Source organism: Mercurialis annua, linkage group LG7 (assembly GCF_937616625.2).
Source record: "Mercurialis annua linkage group LG7, ddMerAnnu1.2, whole genome shotgun sequence".
NCBI lineage: Eukaryota > Viridiplantae > Streptophyta > Magnoliopsida > Malpighiales > Euphorbiaceae > Mercurialis > Mercurialis annua.
The window spans coordinates 45,713,073-45,736,066 of record NC_065576.1 but is presented as its reverse complement, the minus strand read 5'-3'; the positions used below and the strand labels follow the sequence as shown (position 1 = coordinate 45,736,066).

Below are 22,994 nucleotides of genomic sequence, written 5' to 3'. Positions count from 1 at the left end.
ATGATAGACGGTCAGAACCAACCTCTAGAAATTGATATAGTCATATTAGCTACGGGATATATCTTGCGGATAAATCAATTATGCTAGCGAATCACGTATTGTGCTACATAATTATATTAAAAACAATTCAGGGCAGATTGCAGGGTCACAAACGGACCACTTAAACACCAACTTCTTATATATCATAATTCACATTTTTATCTTTTTTCATTTTAAAATCAAACCCTATAGTTCTTCATTTATATTTCATTTTCTCATATGATTTTTTGTGCTAGTCAAGTAAGTATAGGTAAAAATTATATTTATATAGAATTCACTTGCTTAGTAAATCCAATACCATTTGTTTCACTTTTTATTTATTTAATTTTTTCACTTCATATAATTTTTAAAAATTAAAATAAATATATAATTTCAAATAAATTAAAATCTTAATGAATATTAAAAAATTAAATTAAAATGTTAGGTCATTAAATTTTATTATAATAGAATTATATATATATATATATATATATATATATATATATTCTAAAAATATAAATTAAATAACTTAGTTAAATTTTAATATTATAATTAAATCTTCTGACTTGATTGACTAACACTAAAAATGAACCAAAGGACTAGAACATTAACGGAATTAAAAGTAAAAAATCACATCGTTTTATTTTTAAACAAAAAAGACAAAAATGTAAATTAAATGATATATATGAAAAACCTGAATAGTTTATTCTTTAATTTATTATTTATGTATTATATATATATATAGGCAATGGAGTCAAATGTTTGTAGAGAAGCAAGAATGGAGAAACAAATAGCCATCATAGGAGGAGGTATTAGTGGACTTGCTGCATGCAAGTACTCACTCTCAAAGGGGTTCAAACCCATTGTTTTCGAAGCAAAAAATGAAATTGGAGGAGTTTGGGCTAAGACTATTAAAACTTGTTGTCTTCAAACTCCAAAACAAGATTACCAATTCTCTGATTTTCCATGGCCAGATTCAGTTCAAGAATTTCCTACCCAACAACAAGTCATGGATTATCTTCACTCTTATGCCCAGCATTTTGATTTGCTTAAGCATATTAAGTTTAACACTAAAGTTGTGAGCATTGACTATGAAGGCTCATCAGAAGAAGAAATGAAGTCATGGAGTTTGTGGGGTAGCAATGGTGAGGCCTTTAGCTCTAATGGGAAATGGAATGTACAAGTTCAACATAACGAAACCCTTTTCACTCAGGTACATATCCACGACTCGAACTCGAAATCTATTGATCTTAGGTGGGGCGCTCTTACCACTTGAAATAAATATTTGGTGATCAAAATTGTAACGTATACAGGTATGCAAAGTGGAGTTTGTGATAGTGTGCACAGGTTGGGCGAGTGATGTTCCAAAAATTCCGCAATTTCCTCCCGAAAAAGGCCCGGAAGTATTTGGCGGCAAGGTGATACACTCGATGGACTATTACGCCATGGATCATGAACGTGCTTCTAACTTCATTAAAGGCAAGAAAGTGGCCGTCGTCGGCTTTCAAAAATCTGCATTAGACATTGCAATGGAGTGTTCTGCACAAAATGGTAAAATTTTATTTTTTTTATGTATACATATATGTAGTTTGATAAATGAGTGTTGATTTATTTTGTATGCAGGATTTGAAAATCCATGTACAGTTTTGTATAAGACTGCACATTGGCACATTTCTGATGTCTTTCCATGGGGAGTTCCTTTGAAATTTCTTTACCTTAACCGATTCTCGGAGCTTCTGGTTCATAAGCCGGGTGAAAGTTTTCTTCTCAATCTCCTCGCAACACTTCTTTCTCCATTGGTACATCAAGTTTTCTTATTCAATTATACGTTATAAAAATCTTACACGTTCCGCATTTTGTTTACGTTTCCAGAAATGACTCTGAAATTCTGTTTATTATAGATTTTTCTAAATTATATTGTCGTTTGGCCATTTTCCGTTTCCGTTCTATTTAAAACAAATCCCAAAAAGTAGTTATAAATTTGTTTAACCTCATTTTCACAGAGATGGGCAACTGCTAAATTTGTTGAAAGTCACATCAAGCACAAGCATCATTTGGAAAAATACGGAATGATACCTAAGCATGGTTTTTGTGCACAAATCAGTTCATGTTTGCTCACAAAATTACCTCAGAATTTTTATGACAAAGTTGAAGAAGGCAGCATCATACTCACAAAGGCTCCCAAATTTAGCTTTTGCAAACAAGGTATTATGATTGACGGTCAGGATCAACCTCTAGAAATCGACATAGTCATATTAGCCACAGGATTTAAAGGTGATGAAAAGCTGAGAGACATTTTTCAGTCCAAATTCTTTCAAGAATGCATAATTGGATCCCCTGATTCAGCACTTCCCCTCTACAGGTTATTACTGTTCTTCCTTCCTGTATTAATTCGCGGTTAATTGGCACTAATAGTCCCTCAATTATTTACTCAGGGAATGTATTAATCCTCGGATTCCACAACTAGCAGTAGTTGGATTTGCAAGTCTTTCGATCATGTTTTCTTCAGACATAAAATGCAAATGGCTAGCAGAGCTTCTTGATGGAAAATTCAAGATTCCGAGCATAAAAGAAGTCGAAAAAGATGTGAAAGAATGGGGTAAATTCAAGAAAAAATATGCAGGACCATATTATCGAAAATCATGTATTGGAAGCATTCATATTTGGTACAATGATCAACTTTGCAAAGATATGGGATGGAATCCAAAAAGAAAAAAAGGAATTTTTGCTGAATTATTTGAACCTTATGGACCTCAGGATTATGTTTTAGCTTCATATTAATTACAATTTGTTATTGTTGCGTGTTATTAATAAAAAGCCAATGCTGCAACAAAATCTATCAATTGCTATGTTTCATTATTTTATTTTAGCATGTAAAAATATTTATATATAATGGTTCAAAAATGTCAAACATTCTCCACTCTTTACAAAATCTATTTAAATCTTTTAGAGTTGACAAATCTATTTCAATTGATAGTTTCTCTGCAAATCTATTCAATTTTACACAACTAATTTACTTATGCTAATCTTTCACCTCAATATAATACACATTTGCCTTTTATATTTATTTTGAGTTTCAAACTTGCTTCTTCTTTACTTCAACCACTAAAAGATAAAAAATTTGAACTGGAATTTTTTTGTTGTTTAGAATATTATTTGGATTAATTATGAGTTAGATTTTGTAATTTTTGAAAATGAGTTTTGCTAAATATGAAATGAGTATAAAAATTCAACTGAAAAACATAATACAAGAGCTAAAATGTTAACACAGTTAAATGGATTACAAACAATCAAATAAATTTGTAACGAAATTATCGGATGCGATAGGTAAATTTTGAAAGTTTTGGTTCGATTTTTTAAAAAAAATCCAAAAAAATTGGTTTTCTTTAACCATCAAGTCAAGGCAAAATATATTTATTTACCTGTGGTTTTAGCATGTTTGCCAAATGTAATTATAATCTTTAAATTTTTCCATATATGTCACCATCCTTTTGACCTTTGTTAGTATCCACAATCGATTTGGAGCTGATGTGACGCATAATTGTATATGCTAAGTAAGATTAGTTTTGTACGCATGGATGTATATCATTGCTTCACATTAGTTCCGAACGAGTGGGTGAGGAGATATATCCTTACCGATCACCATATGTCAGTTGTGGAACTAGAATTCTGATTTATGAGGGTGGAATTCGATCTTTGGGCTATTTAAAATAAATAAGTCGTTCGAATATTTTTAAAAGGAAAAAATGATTTGATAGAAAAAACAATTATAACAAATGATACATTTTTAAAAAAAAATCACTAATTGACAAGCTTTGTACAAAAAAGAATTTTGAACAAATGGTGAAAATAGAAGAAAAGAATAAACTTATTAAAGAAGATATAAAAAAAATATAAGGGCTATTTGAGATTTTATTCATGTGTGGCCAGGATAATGAGAGGGACAATGTTTGGTGATGAAAGGGCCTATAATCTACATGTTTGGCCAATGTTTGGTAATTCAAACAAAAAATACCAAATGAATATCCATATTTGATAATGAAAGGGCCAAATGTTTGGCCTTTCAACCTAAAAAGAAATCAGTTGGAAGCTTACTGCAGGGACAACCATGGGGGAGTCATAAGGGGGCGAAGGTTGGACACTCATTCCCGATCTAGGAGCCTCGCCACTCTAGGTTCCGCCCTTGCCACACGCATGCCGTCCGTCCGGTCGATTGGTCTGATGCGGATGAAATATTTTAAAGTTTTATTTTATTTAGGCTGAAGGTAGTCTTTTGAAAAGTACAAAACATTCCTTTAATTTTTTTGAATACAAATCGACCCTCTAATTTCTTTTGAATAAAAAGTCCAAAATCTCCGTTAACCGGTGACTTGGCACAAAAAAAAAATTTAAAAACATTCTTAATGTTTAAAACATTTACTAATTTCTTACTTATAATTTTTTTAGCACATTTCACCCTCTTCTTCATTTACATCAAAAATTAAATAATATTTAAAATTAAAACATCTATTCAAATAAATTGAAAGACAATTAAACAAATCGAAACCTAATTAAACACTCGGAATCAGATTAAATCAAGTGAAACCTAATTAAACACTTCCAAACACAATTAAACTAATCGAAACACATCGAATCCCAATCAAAATTTTACTTTAATTTTTATTTTTTTGAAATATCATATGGAGGAAAAATCTCCGGTCGTCGGTCAGAGAAATCTCCGGTCGTCGGTCTTGAATCTGGTTTGTTCTTCAAGAACAGACTATGGAAGATCTGTTCATGCCTGGTCTGTTTCTCAAGAACAAACCGCCGGAGGAAATTTCTCCGGCAGGCGATTGGAGATTTCTCCTACGGGTGTTGTTTTAAAAAAATAAAAAAAATAATTAGATTTTGATTGGATTTTTATGTATTTAATTAGATTTTAATTTGTTTAATTGGGTTTCGATATGTTTAGTTATTCTAAACACATCGTATTCAATTATTTTTAATTGTGTTTTGAAGTGTTCAATTACGTTTTAATTGATTTAATCGGGTTTTAATTGTTTTAATTTAACTTTAATTGGTTTTAATTTATAATTTTATTTAATTAGAGATATTTCAATGAAGAAGAAGGTGAAAATGATTAAAAATTTATAAATATAAAATTGGCAAGTATTTTAAACATTAAGGTTGTTTTTAAACTTTTTCTCTATGTGTCACGTCATCAGTTAACTGAGAATTTGTAGGGAAGAGCTTTTTTGGTTTAATTTTAAATGTTTGAATGTTTTTGGTAAAAATTTAGACGGAAGAGATTTTTTGTTCAATTTTAAATGTTTGAATGTTTTCAGCCTTTTATTTATTGAACGTTAAATATCTTATTAAGTGTTTTCTTCAATTGATTTTCGATTTTTTTGCTTCTTGGCTTGGTCGACTTTGAAACTCTCTTGGTTGTATTTGGTCTTGATCCAAACCAATGCAGCTTGATTTTTATAGCATTAATCTCTATGTACTCAATTTGAGCTCTAAAATTGTTAAGTATTTACAATTTATGCTTACAATCAAATAAAAAAAATAAAAAACTGGTATATCAAATTTGTTATGAGTTGTTATCCCTTCAACTTCAAGTAGTAAAAGAATAGCAATTTCTAATTTAATACTACACATTAACTTTTTTATAAGCTAAACACATTCCGAAGTCCATGTACTATATTATAGCTCTTATTTCACTTGGTTTTTAAAAAATATTTTGCATTTAAATAATCATTTAACTATTTATTTTATACATATGGACTTTTTTTTTCATGAAACTTTGTCTTTAACTGACATAAAACAAAGGCATTTTTTTATAATTCCGTCCACATATAAATTACGGATATACAAAATTAATAATCGTAACTCGTGGGAGTATTTAAATGCGGAATATTTGTTAAAGATGAGTTTAACTAAAAAAAAAGTTAAAGCACAAATATTGTCATAGAGAAACAAATATGCAGTTTTCATTTGCAAAATGTCTAATCCCAAATAAGAAAATATACATTGAGAGACAAATAGGAATTAATCAACATTCAAATTCTAATCTCTACTTTACAAAGTAAGGAAGATCAAGAACATAGAGAAGAAAGTAAGCCCAAGTGACACCAGAAAGCCCACCAAAAAAGAACCCACCAGTAAATTTGGCCCACCCATCAGCAGTCTGCAACTTATCAGCCTCCTTCTTCCTCCCAGTCAAGGTCAGACCAGGAGCAGTTGAAGCCTCACCTTCATTGAATGATGCAACTCCATACATTGTCAAACAAACACTCAGAATTACTACTAATCCTCCTGCTGCCAATGACCCTGCTGCTCCTGCAAATTCTGTGTTCCTTAATGGGCCTGCTTTTACAAATGGGCCTACTAGAAGGAACCCATGGGCCAAACCGACCTCGATTCCTCGGAGAAGCGGGTTGACTGCTGTTCTGTATGCAGGTAAGTTGGAGAGGTACCAGGCTACCAATGGGCTTGATGTTACTGGAGTCTCGAGACTACCGATGAATGGGTCTCCGTTGATCGGTTGAATTACTTGGTAAGTTGGCTGTATAATACATTACCAAATTATTATATGCTTTACAGATGGTTAGATGTAACTAATTGAAAATTAACATATTGTAATACTCGATATGATCGATCCAAAAGTGTATGCTACATGTGTTAAGATTTATGTTGCACGAAAATTTGTCGAATCTTTTAATTCTGATTCTATTTCCAAAACTATATTTCTTGAAATTTCAAATTTTATATGCTCAGTAGATAATAAGTCTAACCAATTGAAAATCAATATATTGTAATACTCAATCTTATCAATTATGTGTGAGCTACATGTGTTGATATCTATATTGCACAAACATTTATCAACTCTTACATTTGATATTTTGTTTCTATTTACGAATACAATAATAAAACTTCAAAATTTTATATTAATAATTTATTTATAAAAAATATCATTTGCCACTTTTTTATAGTTAAAAAACAGAAGCGCTTATAGGAAAAATTGAAACCACAACCTAATAGTTTGCTGCCAAGTGTTTAGACTAAAACTATCCTTTCATTCAAGTTATTATAATACTATTCTTGGGCATCGATTTAACTCTAATATCGTCAAATCAAGCTTCATATTTTCAAGAATATCACACAATTTGAAAATGTTACCACGTTTTTTTTTTCTTGTAACGATATCAAAGTAACACTAAGTTAACTATTTTTCACATTTAAATTATCATTCAACAAAACTAGAAGATTTCAATCAAATTCCAATAATATATCAAATTAGACAAGATTTTGAGGAAAATTTTTTACCTTCTCTGATTGGATTGCCTTGACAGTGAAGGAACTGGTCCTCTTAGTGGGCGAGACTCTAAATGAAGAACCAGAAATACCTTTAGGAGTAAGCAAGCCTCTTGCAAAGCTGCTCTTCAGCTGGCTAGCCATTGGAGAAGCAGTTGCAGCCATGATTTTGTCTTAATTTCTCTCTTCTGTTAAAGCTAAATGTGTACCAATTTGTAACAAAAAATAAAAGAGGAGGATATAGGATTTTGTAATTTCTATTGCTTCCAAACTTGTGGTTCTGATTGATGATGTGTCAAGATTGTTTGATTTTTTATTGGTTGAGGGTTGTATTGTAAGTTGATACCTTATCCTTATATTATCCACATTTTTTTGCTCATTTTTTATTGATATATTATATATTATGTGTGAGGCTATATGAAAATATCTATTATGCACCCATTTAGTTCTTTTTGGTTGCAAATATATAGAAATCAAATTATAACCAACCCAAAAAATGGCTATTCGATTAGTATAATAACTCAAATTTCATCACAATTTGTTATTAAAAATTATTTTAGTATTAGTTGCTCGTTATCTATAAATTTAGGGAGTAAATTACTATTCAAAATCTATAAAAATTATATAAAAGAAAAGATACTTTGAACCTCTTAAAAGCTACAAAAATAACAATTTATATGTAATTTGATCAATTTGGTGGATTTCATAAATTTTATGCTGAAAATCAAAACAAATCAAACTAACCAAAATTTTAGAACATTTGAACATAATCAAACCAAATTAATGAAAAACAAAACCAAACTAAAATCTTGTTTGCGTGGAAAATTTCCAGACACGCGAATCTTTGAATTTATAATGGGTTCTGTATGGAAGTATGCTTTAGACCGAAATTTAGTCAGAAAAGTGTGTTGTTTGGTTAAAGACACTTAACCACGTGATCTAATAGTAATAATCTGGGAGCTATGAACTCAGGCGAGATTAATACTGAAAACTACTCCTAAATTAACCAACCGCGGAGGTTGGGGATAAAAAAGCACAGAGCTTTGAAGTTGTATTTGTTTGATTGATTTGACTTGTAGTTAATACAAACCTAAAGCTAGCTATTTATAGGGGACAAACCCTAAAATAGAAAACCTAGTCTAGTGAGATACAATCTCTTATTTAGATAATACTAAACTAAATAATTAAGATAATGACTAAAAATAAGATAATGACTAAAAAAAATAACTATTAAGCTAAGATAGGAACAAAAGGATAGTTGATGGCTTTTGGGCTCAAAAATCCGAATTAGCCCATATGAGCTCTTTTTGGGCCAGTGCAAACAATGCCCCCCACGTCTTTTTAGCTGAATGTCAAGTAAGGTGAGAAGACGTATTTTTATCGCGTGTCTTTGATCTCCGAAGCAACCCTAACTTTTGAACTCTGAATCTCTTTTTAATCGCCATGTCACCATATTAGCTTTTCCCATTCCACAAATAATTTAATTGGCCGATTCATAATGTCACTGAACCACTTTCTTAACCCATTGAATCGGCATACTTGGACTCTTAAAATGCATTGATCGTCACTTGGCCGATCAATTTAATTTTTTAAAAACAACGTCATTGTTGATCGGCCACCTTCGCTTATTTAAAACGTTTTTAACCGATCACTTAACACAACATCAACCAATTTGTAATATTGTGATCGACTTACTTTCAATTTTAAACGATCAACCTTTTCTTTTCTTTCGTGGTTGTTTTAAATAGATCGTCCAAAATTTAAACCGAAACTTTTTATTATAAATCGGCTTAATCTGTTCTTTCATATATTGAATTTTTGACCGAAAATATAGTAAAAAGTAAGTTGTACCTCGACTAAAAATTTCATTGCATTTTCCATGAATCATTGACCGCAACACATACCTTGGTAGATTCTTAACAATCAATTCGACATGACTTATCAAGGCGAATGGTGATCGGCCTTGCCTCTCGGTGTTTTCATCATCAGCAATATCGGTTTGTACAAAATCCGATGGGATTTGACCCCTTAAAAGGAATGGAGATCGCCCATGCCCCCCAGTATCGTTGACTTGCCTAGAAATATCATCCTTGATATCATCAAGGTTAATACTAATATTAGGATCATCATTGATGTAAGCTTCTTCGGTCTCAGTATCACTAACGTCAAGATCGGCGTCGATGTCATCATCGGTGTGGATTTCATCAACATTATCAATCTCTCTAGTAGAGATTAAAGAAAACTCGGTGATCTCATAGTCATAGACTGGCTCTTTGATCTGTTCGCCTTCTAACACCTTAGCAAGATTATTTATAGCCGAATTTAATTTATTAAAATCGGCCATGATCTCCTTTTGGATAGCAGCACGTTCGGCTCTCATATTCTCTATGATCACCGATAGTTGACTCGAATAATAAGACATGATTTGATCAAAACTATGATCGCACCACAGCTTGCAAAGAGTCTGAATTTGACACTTTCCTTCTTAAATGCAATCCTTGTATCGACCATAACACGTCCCCAGTGGAGTCGCCAAAAGATGTTTGCGTGGAAAATTTCCAGACACGCGAATCTTTAAATTTATAATGGGTTCTGTATGGAAGTATGCTTTAGACCGAAATTTAGTCAGAAAAGTGTGTTGTTTGGTTAAAGACACTTAACCACGTGATCTAATAGTAATAATCTGGGAGCTATGAACTCAGGCGAGATTAATACTGAAAACTACTCCTAAATTAACCAACCGCGGAGGTTGGGGATAAAAAAGCACAGGGCTTTGAAGTTGTATTTGTTTGATTGATTTGAGTTGTAGTTAATACAAACCTAAAACTAGCTATTTATAGGGGACAAACCCTAAAATAGAAAACCTAGTCTAGTGAGATACAATCTCTTATTTAGATAATACTAAACTAAATAATTAAGATAATGACTAAAAATAAGATAATGACTAAAAAAGATAACTATTAAGCTAAGATAGGAACAAAAGGATAGTTGATGGCTTTTGGGCTCAAAAATCCGAATTAGCCCATATGAGCTCTTTTTGGGCCAGTGCAAACAAATCTAAATAAATTAATTCAGTCTGTTAATTCGATTATATTCGAGTAATGCATATCTTCACATACATATCTATTTACTTTAATCCTTAAAAAAAAACCTTTATGACATAAACTAGTATAATTATGTTTTTTTTTAGAATTAGTATAATTATGTTAAAACTTAAAAGTACGATCTGCACTTTAAATTATGCAAATCGACGCCGTTTTAAAGGACTGCCAACTTTTTGTCAGAACTACACCAAGATAACACAACAAAACCAATGTTTTAGCAAATGAAAAGGAAAGTCTGACTGAAATGGCACTGCGGTTTCTTAAGCTTCCATTAATCTCAACATGCTGTAATAAAAATGGCGATTCATTGTGCAGTTCGAGCTTCTTTTCCTTGTGCAAATCTTACCCAGCTAGTCTTACTCGTAAATCTTTTAATTTTTCTCAGAGTCATTTTCACAAACACTTGGTGGTGTAAGATGATATAATTTTAATTCACATTTTTGCATTGTTTATTTATTGGGTACTAATCATTTTGTTTTGTAGGTAAATGGGTCAAACAAGAAATGCACAATCCTTTTAGAACCTATGCTGTTGCCAAGGCAAGAAAGATTCAAGCACCTAAAAAGTATGCTTCTTTATCTTTAAGAGTTCTGTCTATTCATGCTTGTTTTTCTTGCTGGTTAAATGGATAGTCGACTATTAGAATGAATCATCAGATTGCTGCTAGCAGGATTCTGTTGTAAGAGTTTTATTTTTGGATGCAATTTTTTGTGCTGTTCACTGAAATGTTTTACAGTTTTTCACTACTATTTCAACAATGTTTGCTTTCTAATGTGCCTGTAATTTGAAATGACCCCAAAATCTTCAAGCATTGGGTCAATTGTGTTATTTTTGTAGCAATAACCGTCAAATATTGGTATTAAAGTCCATTTCCTTTTGTTCTTTTTACCATCATTTTTTATTTTATATTGTATTGTTGATTGTTGATATAAATTTTAGGAAAAGGAGGCTGGATGAAGTATGTCTTGAAAGGTTTCAGCAATACAGCCGGACGTTTATACAGTCATGGATTTTGCAAGGTTGTCTTTAATCTTTATATTCATATAATTACTTGTATAAGGTTATATATAATGTGTCTCTTATTTTAGCTTCTTAGATTTACAAGACTTCATTTCTTGGTTATTTCAACTTTACACCAATACTCTAGGATACGCCATTTTGAGAGCCAATGGTTAGAGTTAAGTTTTGTCATTTTACTTGGATATGTCAAAATCTGTGCTTTTCCTGTGTTTAAAGCCCTTGGCACAAGTGTGCGTGCCTAGCGCGTTTGGTCATTGCATTTATCAGAGGCATAAGCATATTCAGTGTTGGAATGAACTTCGATGGCTGAATGGTTCTTTCTGTAGGCAAAGTATTTGTAGATGGGAAGAAGGTGAACAAAGCTGGCACACCTGTCTCTGACAAATCAGTTGTAGAGATAATGGCTGAAGTTCCAAAATATGTATGTAGGTGATTATACTCCTTAAAAGAACCTGTTGCTACCTCAGATTTCAATCTCTCTGCAGTAACTTTATAAATATATAAAAATTAACTTTGCTGTTTTGCCGTTATTTCAGAGCAGGATATAAGTTAGAAGCTGCAATTGAACAGTTGGGTGTTGATGTGGCTGGCAAAGTAGCTCTTGATTCTGGTTTGTCGACCGGAGGATTTACTGATTGCTTGCTTCAATATGGTGCGTCGTTTGTTTATGGTGTTGATGTAGGATATGGACAGGTATAACTAATCTTGTCATTTTACACTCTGCCAAAGTAATAAGCATTATTATTGATAAATTCATGATAATTTAAGAGCCAGACGATGATCTTTAAATCGATAGTACTTTGGCTGTAGCTGATGAAATTTAAATGGCTTCTTTATAGGTGGCAGACAAAATTCGCCGAGATGAGCGTGTTAGTGTGGTTGAAAGGACAAACTTAAGATACCTAACTGGACTTCCCCAGAAAGTTGATTTAGTGACTCTAGACCTCTCATTTATCTCTATTCTCCTGGTACGTCTTCCAGATTAAGTAGACCTCTTTAATTTAAAGTGGCACTCTCTTGGTATCTGTTGATTGTGCACTTTGTAGTACATCAATAATCTTTATTCATCATATGCAGGTCATGCCTGCTGTAGTTAATGCTATGAAGGAAGATGCAGCATTAGTCACTTTGGTTAAACCCCAATTTGAAGCTCGCCGAAAACAAGTAAGAAACCAGTTAAAGTCTTTCTTTTATTAAAGAATATGTTATGGCAGTTTGTCTTTTATTTGTTAATATAGTCAATTATTGAAGTATGAATCTCAAAAGCTAACCAGATTCTGTTATAAATCTGAACGTGAAGCCGCCTTTTGAAATTCTTGGAAATGTGCCCCAGTTTCATAGTTTATTTCCGAAAATGCCCTACTCACTTCCTCAAGTAGTCTTATAAAACTGTACAACTTTTGATAGCTAGCAACCTTTTGTATCTTTGCTTCATTCCATTTGAGTTATACAAGACAATAATAAGTTACTCTGAGATTTTACCTCTTTTCTCCAAGAAAACATCTTAAGTCGTAGAACTCTGTAGTAATTTTGTATTAAACGATTCCTTTTAATTATAATTCTTCTGTAAGTATGCGCATGAGACCAAATAATTTATGCATTGAATACTAACTTTTGTGGAGTGAGGCTGCCATTGATTTAAGTGATATATACGAATCCAAAAGTTTTGGTCTATGTACTACGAAAACAGAATCTCTGAAATAGGGGAACAGAGACAGATTTTCTTTACAAAAAATAGGTTATAAAATTAGTGTTCTGGGACGGAAATGAAATGCCGAAACATAAGACTGGGAAAGTACATAGGTTTCCACACAATCACATAACAACGAAGACAAAATAATTGTCATTTGAAATTACAATTGACTTTGTGGTAATCTTTACAGGTAGGAAGTGGGGGAATAGTAAGAGATCCTGAAGTCCACCAAGAGGTATGCAATAGTTCTCTCTTCTTTCAAACTAATTGTTGCTTTTAAAAAATTTAATTAACTAATATTTAGTTAATTGTTTGTTTGATCTTAAAATAAAAAATGCATACCCCTTCTGTATACAACCGGCTTTACCTACGTTATATCAATTTTCGCCTCTAGATTATCACCGGAATTTTGGATTTTTTCTAAGATAGTTTTTTGGTTTCTCTATGCAGGTTCTTGAAAAGATAATAAAGGGCGTAGAGAACTTTGGATTCTGCAGCAAAGGCTGGATCGAGTCTCCTTTAAAAGGCGCTGAGGGCAATATAGAATTTCTAGTTTACTTTAGCCGATTACCTGAGAAAAATACAGAATAAATGTATTCATATTGCAAGAAGATTCTTTGTAATAGACTGCACAGAAAAGTTTATCATTGGTTTTTCTTGTACATTTCAAAATTTTGATGATCATTTGACTAAATCAACTAAAAGTTCTGGAAAACAATCTTATGTTTTTTAAACGTGAGGGAGAATTTAATTAGTTTGACTTAAATTCGGGATATTTTTTAACAATTATGCCTATTAATTATTAAGAACTCAATAAGTAAAAGTTTATCTTTTACCGGCACACTTGCCATAGACATTGTTGCAAAACACACTAAAACATTTGTTGAATGTTTCATGTGATAACTTTGATAAATTAATTAAGTGGACTATTAAATACCGCTCCTAAAAAAAATTCTAAAAATCTTATGAGGACGTTTCCAGATAACATCTCTTCAGAGGAGACGTTTTCAAATCTTAAACCTAATACAAACCCTTAACATTAACCCTAATACTATCTCATGTCATAAACGTTAACAAAAATTGATTTTAATTAATTGTTTTGGAAAGAAAATACCGAAATTAATAAGAAACAAATATGATATGCAAAATTAAAGTAAAATGAAGAAAAGAATATACATTTGGACATGGTTGATTTATTTTTATTTCCTCTTTTTAAGAACTTGAAAATTGAGTGCAAAAACTATAAATATTTATAAAACACATTGATTATAATATTTACAAAATGCAGTTTTTTTTAGTATTTACAAAAACGCAACTTTTGAGAAAAATATTTTTAAATTGAGAGTCGTTCCATTGATTTCGGTTCTAAAACCAAAACAAAAAGAAGAATGAAATAATATTATTTGTTTTATTATAACTTCTTATAACTTTTCTTTAAATTCATAGAGTGAAATAATCAAACTAAATTCATTATTTTAGTGCATATTGAAAAAAAAAAGTGCAACAAAATTATTATATAACTCACATAATCCGGCAAGAATTAAGCTGCACAATCATTTTTGAATAAGATGACCAGAATGTACACAGCATATGGATCATGCACTAAATTACAGATACTTCCCACACTCAAAACGGAACGGAACTCAATTTCTACATCCTCAAATTGATCACAATGGACTTTAAAAACTGAGAAAGAAATCAATTACAACATACATATACTAGCTGTCACCCCTAAAAAGAGAGATTTCCGAGCAGCAACTTCATGGCTTCGATGGAGTCGGAGAAGAAGGAGGTTTCAAATCTGGGTACTGCATCAAAAAAGAGACATGAAGGTTAGTTATTGTGTTATGCAGAAATTGCAGTAAAAAACATGCTTCAGAACAATGACCAAAAATTCCGCAACCCCACAAAAACGGTCGATTAACATAGAGTAACTTTTTATCTCAAATTTCAACTATATCATGCATATTTGTGACACAAAATGAGAGGGAGAGAGAAAAATACATGAGGATAGGGAGATCGGGAATCAATTTTCATATGAGGTGTGGAATCTATCGACGACTTTATATGTCCATTGTCCACTCTCTGGTTTTCTGCTGTTGAGAGAGCTGCAGAAGATGGACTGACATTCTTTTCTTCTGTCTGCTGACCAACTCCATTAATTTCAGTTTTTGAGACTTTAGCTTTCTTCTTGAGTTTCATATGGACGGAAGGTGGCAAAAGGGTTTCTTGTATCTCCTGTAAGAAAGCAATACAGTAAATCAATATTTCTACGGCTGTTACTATCGGCTGGATTTAGGAAGCACACGATACGAGTGAGGAAACTATAGTCTAAGAAAAGCTTAGCCAGACAAAGCACCATCTCAAAAGATATATAATGTTTAGTTTTATTATTTTCTACAAGACGATAGATGAAGTAAAAAGATAGGTAAATAGCCATTTCCTTTTATAATTGTGATAAATTATTGGTTTCTTTTAAGACTTCAATCATTCGCCCCTCATAATCTACACATTAATGGGACAACCAAGCTTTGACAAAGTGTTTTACATGTTTGAAACTTTCATTGCAATGTATCAACCTGAAGACAACAAACACAATCATATGCAAAACCTGCCTATAATAGGTTTTCTTACTGTCATCATATCTCGTATCAAGGATTTTAGATGTCAAACAGGTGAACTCTATTAAACTACATCCGAAGTTTCAATTCAAAAATCTGCTTTGCAGATATAACCTGAACTAAGTATACAGCTTTGTCAAAACCGGTCAACTTCCAAGCAATAGCTTCCCCATTAGGCATACTATTTTTTCGTATTGAAGAGTCGTAAATAGGAAAGTAAAGCATAAAGGAAAAAACATACCAACCACCCTTTCTTGCCTCTGACTCCACCCCTTATTGCAAGAGCCTCTTCGAAACCATTTTTGAATAACAGTTCTGCCACTTTCATTGAATTACCATCAAAACTACCTTACAAAAGGAGGAAACAAGGCAGAAATTAAAGATATGTATGCATGTAAAACAAAACAATATCAAAATCAATCAATTCAATGCTTTTGAGTTGAATCTATAGCTAAGTGCAGTACTGAACACTAGAGAACTTATTATAACACTTACTTGTCAAGAATGCACACCACAGTATTTTCCGGGTTCGAAAATTTCTCCAAAACCTTCTTCACAAACCCCTCTTCATCCTCCTCAGAGAATTCAACCTGAACCACATTCTTTTTAACAATCCTCAAATTAGGAGACCCCATAGCCTTCAAGCTTCTCTTATCCCTAATATCCAAAAGCTGAGCCTTTTGGTCCTCCTTAAGCTTCCTAAAAGCATTAATGGCTGATATTTTCCTGTACTTGCTCAACAACTGTTGAGCAACAGGGATGGCAACCAACCAAATAAAAGCACACCCATAAACAAAAAAAGGGTAGCTAGTAAAGAAGTTATCAATTGAAACCAAGATGGATTCTAAGCTTATCTTGTCTGAGACTTGCTCAGACTGAGAGGTGAGAGTTTCAGAGGCCAGTGAGGGAAGAGAAGTGAGGAGGTGAAGTGTGGAGAATGAGAGTGAAGTTTTGGTTAAGTGATGGGATTTGAAGGGGAGGAATTTGGAAATGGGTAAAGGATTTTGATGAGAATTGAGTGAAAAGATGGGATATTTGAAGGTTTTGGGGTGGTTTTTGATGGGTGGAGAGGAAGAAGAGATGATGGAGAGAGACTCCATGGTGATAACCATGAAGCTGTGGGTACAGTGGAGGATGATAAAGAATGAAGATTAATGCAGTTGGATTTGGGCTTGGGTAGATATATGAAAGTATTGGTGTTTGGGTTGGGCTATTTCGGGCCCAAAAGAATTAATATTAGTAATTAATTCAAAATTGTACTAACAAATTCGAGTTTGATTAAATTTGAAAATTCAAAATTCAACTCAAATTCGATAAAATTTTATTTTTAGATGCTCGAACTCGAGTTTAGTTATATATCTATTTATAAACTAATTTTCATAAAAATATAAAGATATTATTATAAATATATATAAGGATAAAAAATAAAAAAAATCAATTCACTAAATTTCAATTAAGTTTACGAACCGAATGTTGTGATATTTAAATTCAATTTGATAACTGACTAGAATAACTTAAACTCAACTCGATTGATAGCGAGTTAATTTTTAATATTTGTTAAATCAAATATCTTTTGATTAATACAGGTACCGTCTGATATACAGAGTCACTATTTCAATTAATTTGAACAGGATAAAATTCATTAAGGTGAAAAAACTCTCTAATAAGTATTATTTTTAAAGTTATTTCATATACAAGGCTTAAACTCAAAACCTCTTAATGAGAAAAATTGAACCCTTATCACTCCATTTCAACTTTTATAATCAATTTCGAATATCTCACAAGGTAACCCTACTCAATTACACCCCTAATTCAAGATAGTCAAATCTCATGCATTGCCTATACACTATCATATATTCAGCTATCTATATTGTGTATGCAGTATGCACTATAATATCTTCAACTAATATGTACTACTATTGGACAATCACTACAAGTTATTAAACTACTAGGCAGGTTTTTATGTCTAACCATCATTTTTGCAATTGAAGTTTCTTCCCAAAACCTGTAATAAAATCCTCCATGCAAGCCCTATATGTATCCATCCCTAAAACCTTTCTGGCAAGTTCTAATCCAATATCCATCCACTTCTTTGCACCATCAACCAGACCCAACCGAACCGGAACCGCCGCCCGGTTCCACGCAGTCATTGCTAACCATTTCCCTTCTTCAATGGGATACTCACCTTCCTTCAATCCAACCATTATCCGATACGCTTGTTTGTACATATTATACACAATGTCATCATCTGAGTCACCCTTGTGAAGACTCGCTATTAAAATCAGTGCTCGTAGTATGATACCGATGTCTTGATAATCTGGTGAGGGTGATGAAAGTAGGGCTGAAAGGGACTCGTTTAGAGCAAATGTGGCTACCTCAGGGTTAGACCGTGGACCGCGAGTGGCGGTCAGGCCGATTTGGAGAAGATACTTTGGGTTGCATGCTTTTGAGCTTGCAAAAGTCTTTACAATGTGGAGTTGCTGTTGGGATCCTGAATTATCAAGTCGTCCATGTATGTCGTAGGCATTGAAGGTGTACATGAAGACAAGCTCTGGCTCGATTGTTGTGATTTTATCATCGAGAAGTCGAGCTCCTACTGTGATTGATTTCAGCATCTGCAGCATTGCATCAATTTATTGCATGAGATTATGACATTTAGTCAAAACCGAACCATATCGAAATTGTGCTTTTTAAAAAACGAACATAACCAAATTTACCAGGATGAAACTTTTTAAAACTGAACTAAACCAAATTATGTGGTTAAACTTTTTTGGTTGGGTTTGGTTTCTTTGGCTCGGTTTGTCAAAAACTTAACTAAAATAATTTATGTCCAAAACAAACTAAAAGATACACAAATTGTTTATATTGTCAAACAGAACCAAAATTAATTTATCAGTTCGGTTTGCACACCCCTACATGAGATATCTTCATAAGCACACAATTTACCACACACCACAAGCATTTTTGCTTGAGTAATTATTTTACGCAACTGATGTGTCATATCATCTATACAACAAACCAATAAGATGTGTGGAATGTAGGAAACTTTGTTTATAATAACTATGCAAGCATTAAGATTCTCACATTCCACAGATCTTAATTGGATTGTTGTGCAAATGATGTGACACAGCATAGAATAATTATTCTATTAGCTATTTACGAGGGGATGCACTTTTTATAGGTCATCCATGCAATGAAAATTGAGAAATCAAACTGAGATAAACATACCTTCCCTGCTTTATCTAGCAGTTCAACAGCTTGTTTCAGTTCAGAGTCCATCAATGCAACCTCCTTTTGATTCTCTGAAGCTATCATGGCAGATACAGTCAATATCAATGATTTGCATACCATAATACAATGTTCCTCTGCTTGCCCATCTATAGGATCCACATAGAATTCTGTAATCAATCTCAAAAATTCTGAACACAGTTCAAAATTCTTATCCTTGCCACATTTTGTCCCAAAATTCCATGAAGTCACTAAAAACCAATTTTGTTCTCTTCTCCCAACCTCACCTTTTCCAAAAAAACACTCTCTTCCAAGCTCAGAAGCTCTTGCAAGAGCCCGTTTCATGAACTTCAAAATTTCTGGTTCATTACCAGGGTCCTTAGCAAGGATTGTGATTATAGTTCGTAGTACTTCAACTTCGGTTGTTGGCATGGGTTTTCCCAAAGTGTAGAAGTTCAGAAGATTGGACAAAGAGGCAACAGCAACGGAAAGTGAATGGCAAGCGAGAGCTTCATGGGCTGAGAGGGTAAGAAAGTCTGGAATGAAATCAATGCAACTTTTCATTGCTTGGATCTGATTGATAGCATCGCTATGGTTGCCATTTTGGAGATAGATCTTGAACTGGACAAACCAAAAGAAACGTCAAGCTACTTGCAACACTCGATGCCATCATGTGTGAACTACAGAAAGAAATAGATAGAGAGAGCACCTTAAGAAAAGCAGAAGCACTGGTGGGTTCAAGCTGCAAAATGGAAAAGCATTAAGAAGAAATGTCGATCAATTTCGCATGTTAACATAATGATTTTGAAAGCAAAAATCCAGGTGGACATTGTTCAGGATACCTTTTCAGCCTCATTTATGTATTCTTCGGCTCTGTCAAGCTGATTGAGAGCAAGATAGCAGAGACACAAAACTCTAAAGCCCTTTGCACGAAGAATCCTGTTCTCAATGTCATATGGAATATAAAGCATCGACTTTTCAAACATCTCTGCACTCATCCTATAGTCTTTTGATCTAAAATGATCTGAAGCACTGCAAATGACCAATTTAAAACTGCTAAAATATCTGATTCCACAACAAAGTCTTTTGCAAATGCATCATTCAGTCATTTATCAGTTAAATAGTGGATACATTCTAATTAATGTAACTTAACATTTTCACTATACTCAAAGCAAGTCGATCACATCAAGAAAATAAATCAGTGTGCATTAGATCCCTCAAGCTGCAGCAGTAACATGATACAATATACAGCTCTATGAAACATCCAATGGCATGCTGTCCGGCTAATTTACGAACATACTGCATATCTAATTCTTAAAATTCAATATTTCCAATACCAAAATACTTGGGAACATAATATTAACACAGGCTTTATTGATTTACTGTTCAATGTACTAACAGGAAAACATCATATAGCATTAGAAGTTCCATAGAATTCGTAAATTATAATGCCAAATCAGCTCAAAAACTGATCAGAATGTGCACATTTTTAACAGGAAACTCATAAACTCACCAGTTCCAGAGAATAGCATGCATTGCTTTCCTCTCTTTATCCATTCCCTCCCCAACAAAAAGCGCCACAACTCGTTCATCAGAAACCAACTCAGCCACAACCTTAGCCCTAATACTACACCCTTCACCACCACTCTCCCCAATTACTCTATGAGCGACCCTAACAGCAGAACTGGCACTAACATTGCACCTCCCTAACAAACCCAAAAACAACCCCTTAATAGTCTCAGCCCCAGCTGTTCCCGCCACTTCAAAATACGCCTCAATTGCAGACACCCAAACACCCTCAGGAATCCCTTTATTTGCCACCATACCCCTCAACTCCCCCTCCGCTTCTTCATATCTCCCCAACCCCAACCACGCCTTCATCGCCAGAACAGGTAGACTCGCATGGTGGTCCCCACTGTCCCCACCACCGTCACCTTCTCTTAAAACCCTAACGCATTTAATCACGCTATCAAACTCTCCTTTCTGTAAATGCACGGCGGAGATAAAACGCAGCGTTTTGGATTTCACGTCGTTGAGTTCCACTGTTTGTTCTCGTGTTCGCGATACACTCGATCCTTTCTGGCATAAATCTAGAGCTTCTGATAATAGCTTAAACGCATCGTTTAATGAGTTATTATTGTTAGTTTCAGCTTTTGATGATAGCAAGCTTTTGCTGAAAGCTAAGTACTGAAGAGATAACGTTTTGTAGTGATCAAACGAACCGAACAGTAAGTTTTTAGACCGATTCAGTAAATTAACCGCCAGATTCCGGTCGTTTACCTCCCATGCAGTACGAGATCTCGCGAGATTTAAATCGAGAACGAGTTTTTTCTCACCGGAATCGGAGATTCTGGTTATATCGATTCTCGAGATGATATCGGTGGCTTTCTCGAAGCAAGTGGAAGCGAGGTCGAAGTTTTTAAGGTCGTGATAGATGAGACCGGTTTTGTAGTAGAAGGAAGCGGATTTGATACCGGTAGAAGGAACTCCGGCGACGTTTCCGGCGAGAGATAGCATGTCGGAAGCGATGTGGCGGAGAGAGACGGTGGATAAGGAGGAGGAGGAGGAGAAGTTGGAAATGTCGACGCAGGCGTTCCATAAACGGTAACTGAGTTTCCAGATTTGGAGGTTGACGGAGTTAGGAAGAGGATGGAGAATAGTGAGCTGAGTTAGGGTTTGACGGAGGTTAGTTGAGACGGTTTCTGGTAAATGTTTGTTGTTGTTGTTGTTAATGGAAGAGAGGGATTCGATTTGTTTTATTGAAGAGTCGATCTGAGAGAGGAGGAGGAGGTGGTGGTTGTGGTTGTGGTTGTTTGGTGACGGAGGACAGGTTTGGCTGGATTGCCGGAGTTCCGGCGACGAGATTTCGGCGATTCTCATTGTGTGAAGAAGACTTGAAAATTTGAATTTGGAAGGGATGATATTGATTTTTTTTTTCTTTCTTTGTTTCTTTTGGAGGGAAAAGGGTTTGGAGGCAAAATAAATGGATAAAGTGATTAATTCGTCCCTCAACTTAATTTAAAATCTAAAACAGCATTTTATAACAATTAAATTACACAATTTTTGCTCAATAAAAATCATTTCAATTTTCAACTGTGACCTTATTAGTTTAAGAGGCGCACACGCGATTGAATCAGTACTACAATTGATACTTAATTTTCAGGAATATTATCAAATAAATGTAGTATTTTCATTTGAAAACGAGTTGAGTCCAACTCAAATTTTGTATTAATTACATATTCAATTAAACAGTGATTTTTATCGTTTATTACGAATTTCATATTACTATTTAGTTATTAATATTTAAACATTTAGGTTCTCTTACCCATTCTAAATGTTAAAAAATAAATTTACATAATTTTTATATAAAAATGTTCAAAAAAAAAGTTCAATATACTCAATAAATTATACTAAGCATGCAAATTATGATTATAGTACTTCATTTTTATCAAGAGACATGAGTGTACTTCAAAATTTCAAATATTTATTAATGCAAGTTGACACGATTGAAAAAAAAAATCAGCTCGGACTAAATAACTTGTGAGCATCTAATCCATCTTTAACATTCCAGCAGTTCAGACTAACCTCCCTCTATCTCTGGTTTTGCTATAAATCCAACATTGTTTTCTTGAATTGCAAGCTCATTAGGTTAAACAAGTTGGATGTTTTGTTTAAGATTAGGCTTATATGTCAAAATACGCTCAAATTTGAACTTGAATATCTCTTGTTAATTGTTAATAAATTGAAAGAGAGTTTGAACCAGTCCTTACCGAGTTAAGCTAGCGAGTTGCTCATGAGCAGTTTGGCTCACTTGAACAGGATGAAGCATTGTGAATGCATATTTCTAATTAGTTCGATCAACTGAATTTTGATCCATAAGAAACTCCATTTCTTTGCTTCGAAAAGCATTTCAGAGCTCATAGTTTCGGGCAATTTCTCTCTTTTTGAACTTTCCTTAAACTTTAATTTATATTTCAACTGTTCCTAAACTTAACTTCATTTAATAAATGCATT

The 22,994-nt window shown here is 33.4% G+C and overlaps 5 protein-coding genes across 5 annotated transcripts; 2 read left to right on the top strand and 3 right to left on the bottom strand.

The window, feature by feature from the left end:
• The first annotated feature begins 765 nt into the window (after positions 1-765).
• Positions 766-2,861, top strand: LOC126656247 (probable flavin-containing monooxygenase 1). The gene is made up of 5 exons (XM_050350760.2): positions 766-1,231; positions 1,332-1,569; positions 1,642-1,817; positions 2,022-2,380; positions 2,454-2,861. The coding sequence occupies exons 1-5, from the start codon at positions 767-769 to the stop codon at positions 2,797-2,799; spliced, it is 1,584 nt and encodes a 527-aa protein (XP_050206717.2). The 5' UTR covers position 766; the 3' UTR covers positions 2,800-2,861.
• Positions 2,862-5,968: 3,107 nt separating this feature from the next.
• LOC126656625 (photosystem I reaction center subunit XI, chloroplastic) lies at positions 5,969-7,533 on the bottom strand. Its single transcript, XM_050351234.2, has 2 exons — positions 7,327-7,533; positions 5,969-6,565 (listed from the first exon to the last, which is right to left on the bottom strand). The coding sequence occupies exons 1-2, from the start codon at positions 7,477-7,479 to the stop codon at positions 6,074-6,076; spliced, it is 645 nt and encodes a 214-aa protein (XP_050207191.1). The 5' UTR covers positions 7,480-7,533; the 3' UTR covers positions 5,969-6,073.
• A 3,059-nt stretch (positions 7,534-10,592) lies between these two features.
• On the top strand, positions 10,593-13,795 carry LOC126654731 (uncharacterized). The gene is made up of 9 exons (XM_050348691.2): positions 10,593-10,780; positions 10,902-10,983; positions 11,358-11,437; positions 11,765-11,867; positions 11,975-12,131; positions 12,278-12,406; positions 12,516-12,602; positions 13,322-13,366; positions 13,582-13,795. Exons 1-9 carry the CDS (start codon positions 10,663-10,665, stop codon positions 13,720-13,722), a joined length of 942 nt encoding a protein of 313 aa, XP_050204648.1. The 5' UTR covers positions 10,593-10,662; the 3' UTR covers positions 13,723-13,795.
• An 876-nt stretch (positions 13,796-14,671) lies between these two features.
• Positions 14,672-16,904, bottom strand: LOC126657624 (rhodanese-like domain-containing protein 4A, chloroplastic). The gene is made up of 4 exons (XM_050352333.2): positions 16,248-16,904; positions 15,994-16,096; positions 15,136-15,369; positions 14,672-14,939 (listed from the first exon to the last, which is right to left on the bottom strand). The coding sequence occupies exons 1-4, from the start codon at positions 16,862-16,864 to the stop codon at positions 14,892-14,894; spliced, it is 1,002 nt and encodes a 333-aa protein (XP_050208290.1). The 5' UTR covers positions 16,865-16,904; the 3' UTR covers positions 14,672-14,891.
• A 496-nt stretch (positions 16,905-17,400) lies between these two features.
• On the bottom strand, positions 17,401-21,928 carry LOC126654697 (TPR repeat-containing protein ZIP4). Its single transcript, XM_050348642.1, has 5 exons — positions 20,494-21,928; positions 19,823-20,012; positions 19,690-19,722; positions 18,981-19,601; positions 17,401-18,367 (listed from the first exon to the last, which is right to left on the bottom strand). The coding sequence occupies exons 1-5, from the start codon at positions 21,858-21,860 to the stop codon at positions 17,726-17,728; spliced, it is 2,853 nt and encodes a 950-aa protein (XP_050204599.1). The 5' UTR covers positions 21,861-21,928; the 3' UTR covers positions 17,401-17,725.
• Between the last annotated feature and the right edge of the window lie 1,066 nt (positions 21,929-22,994).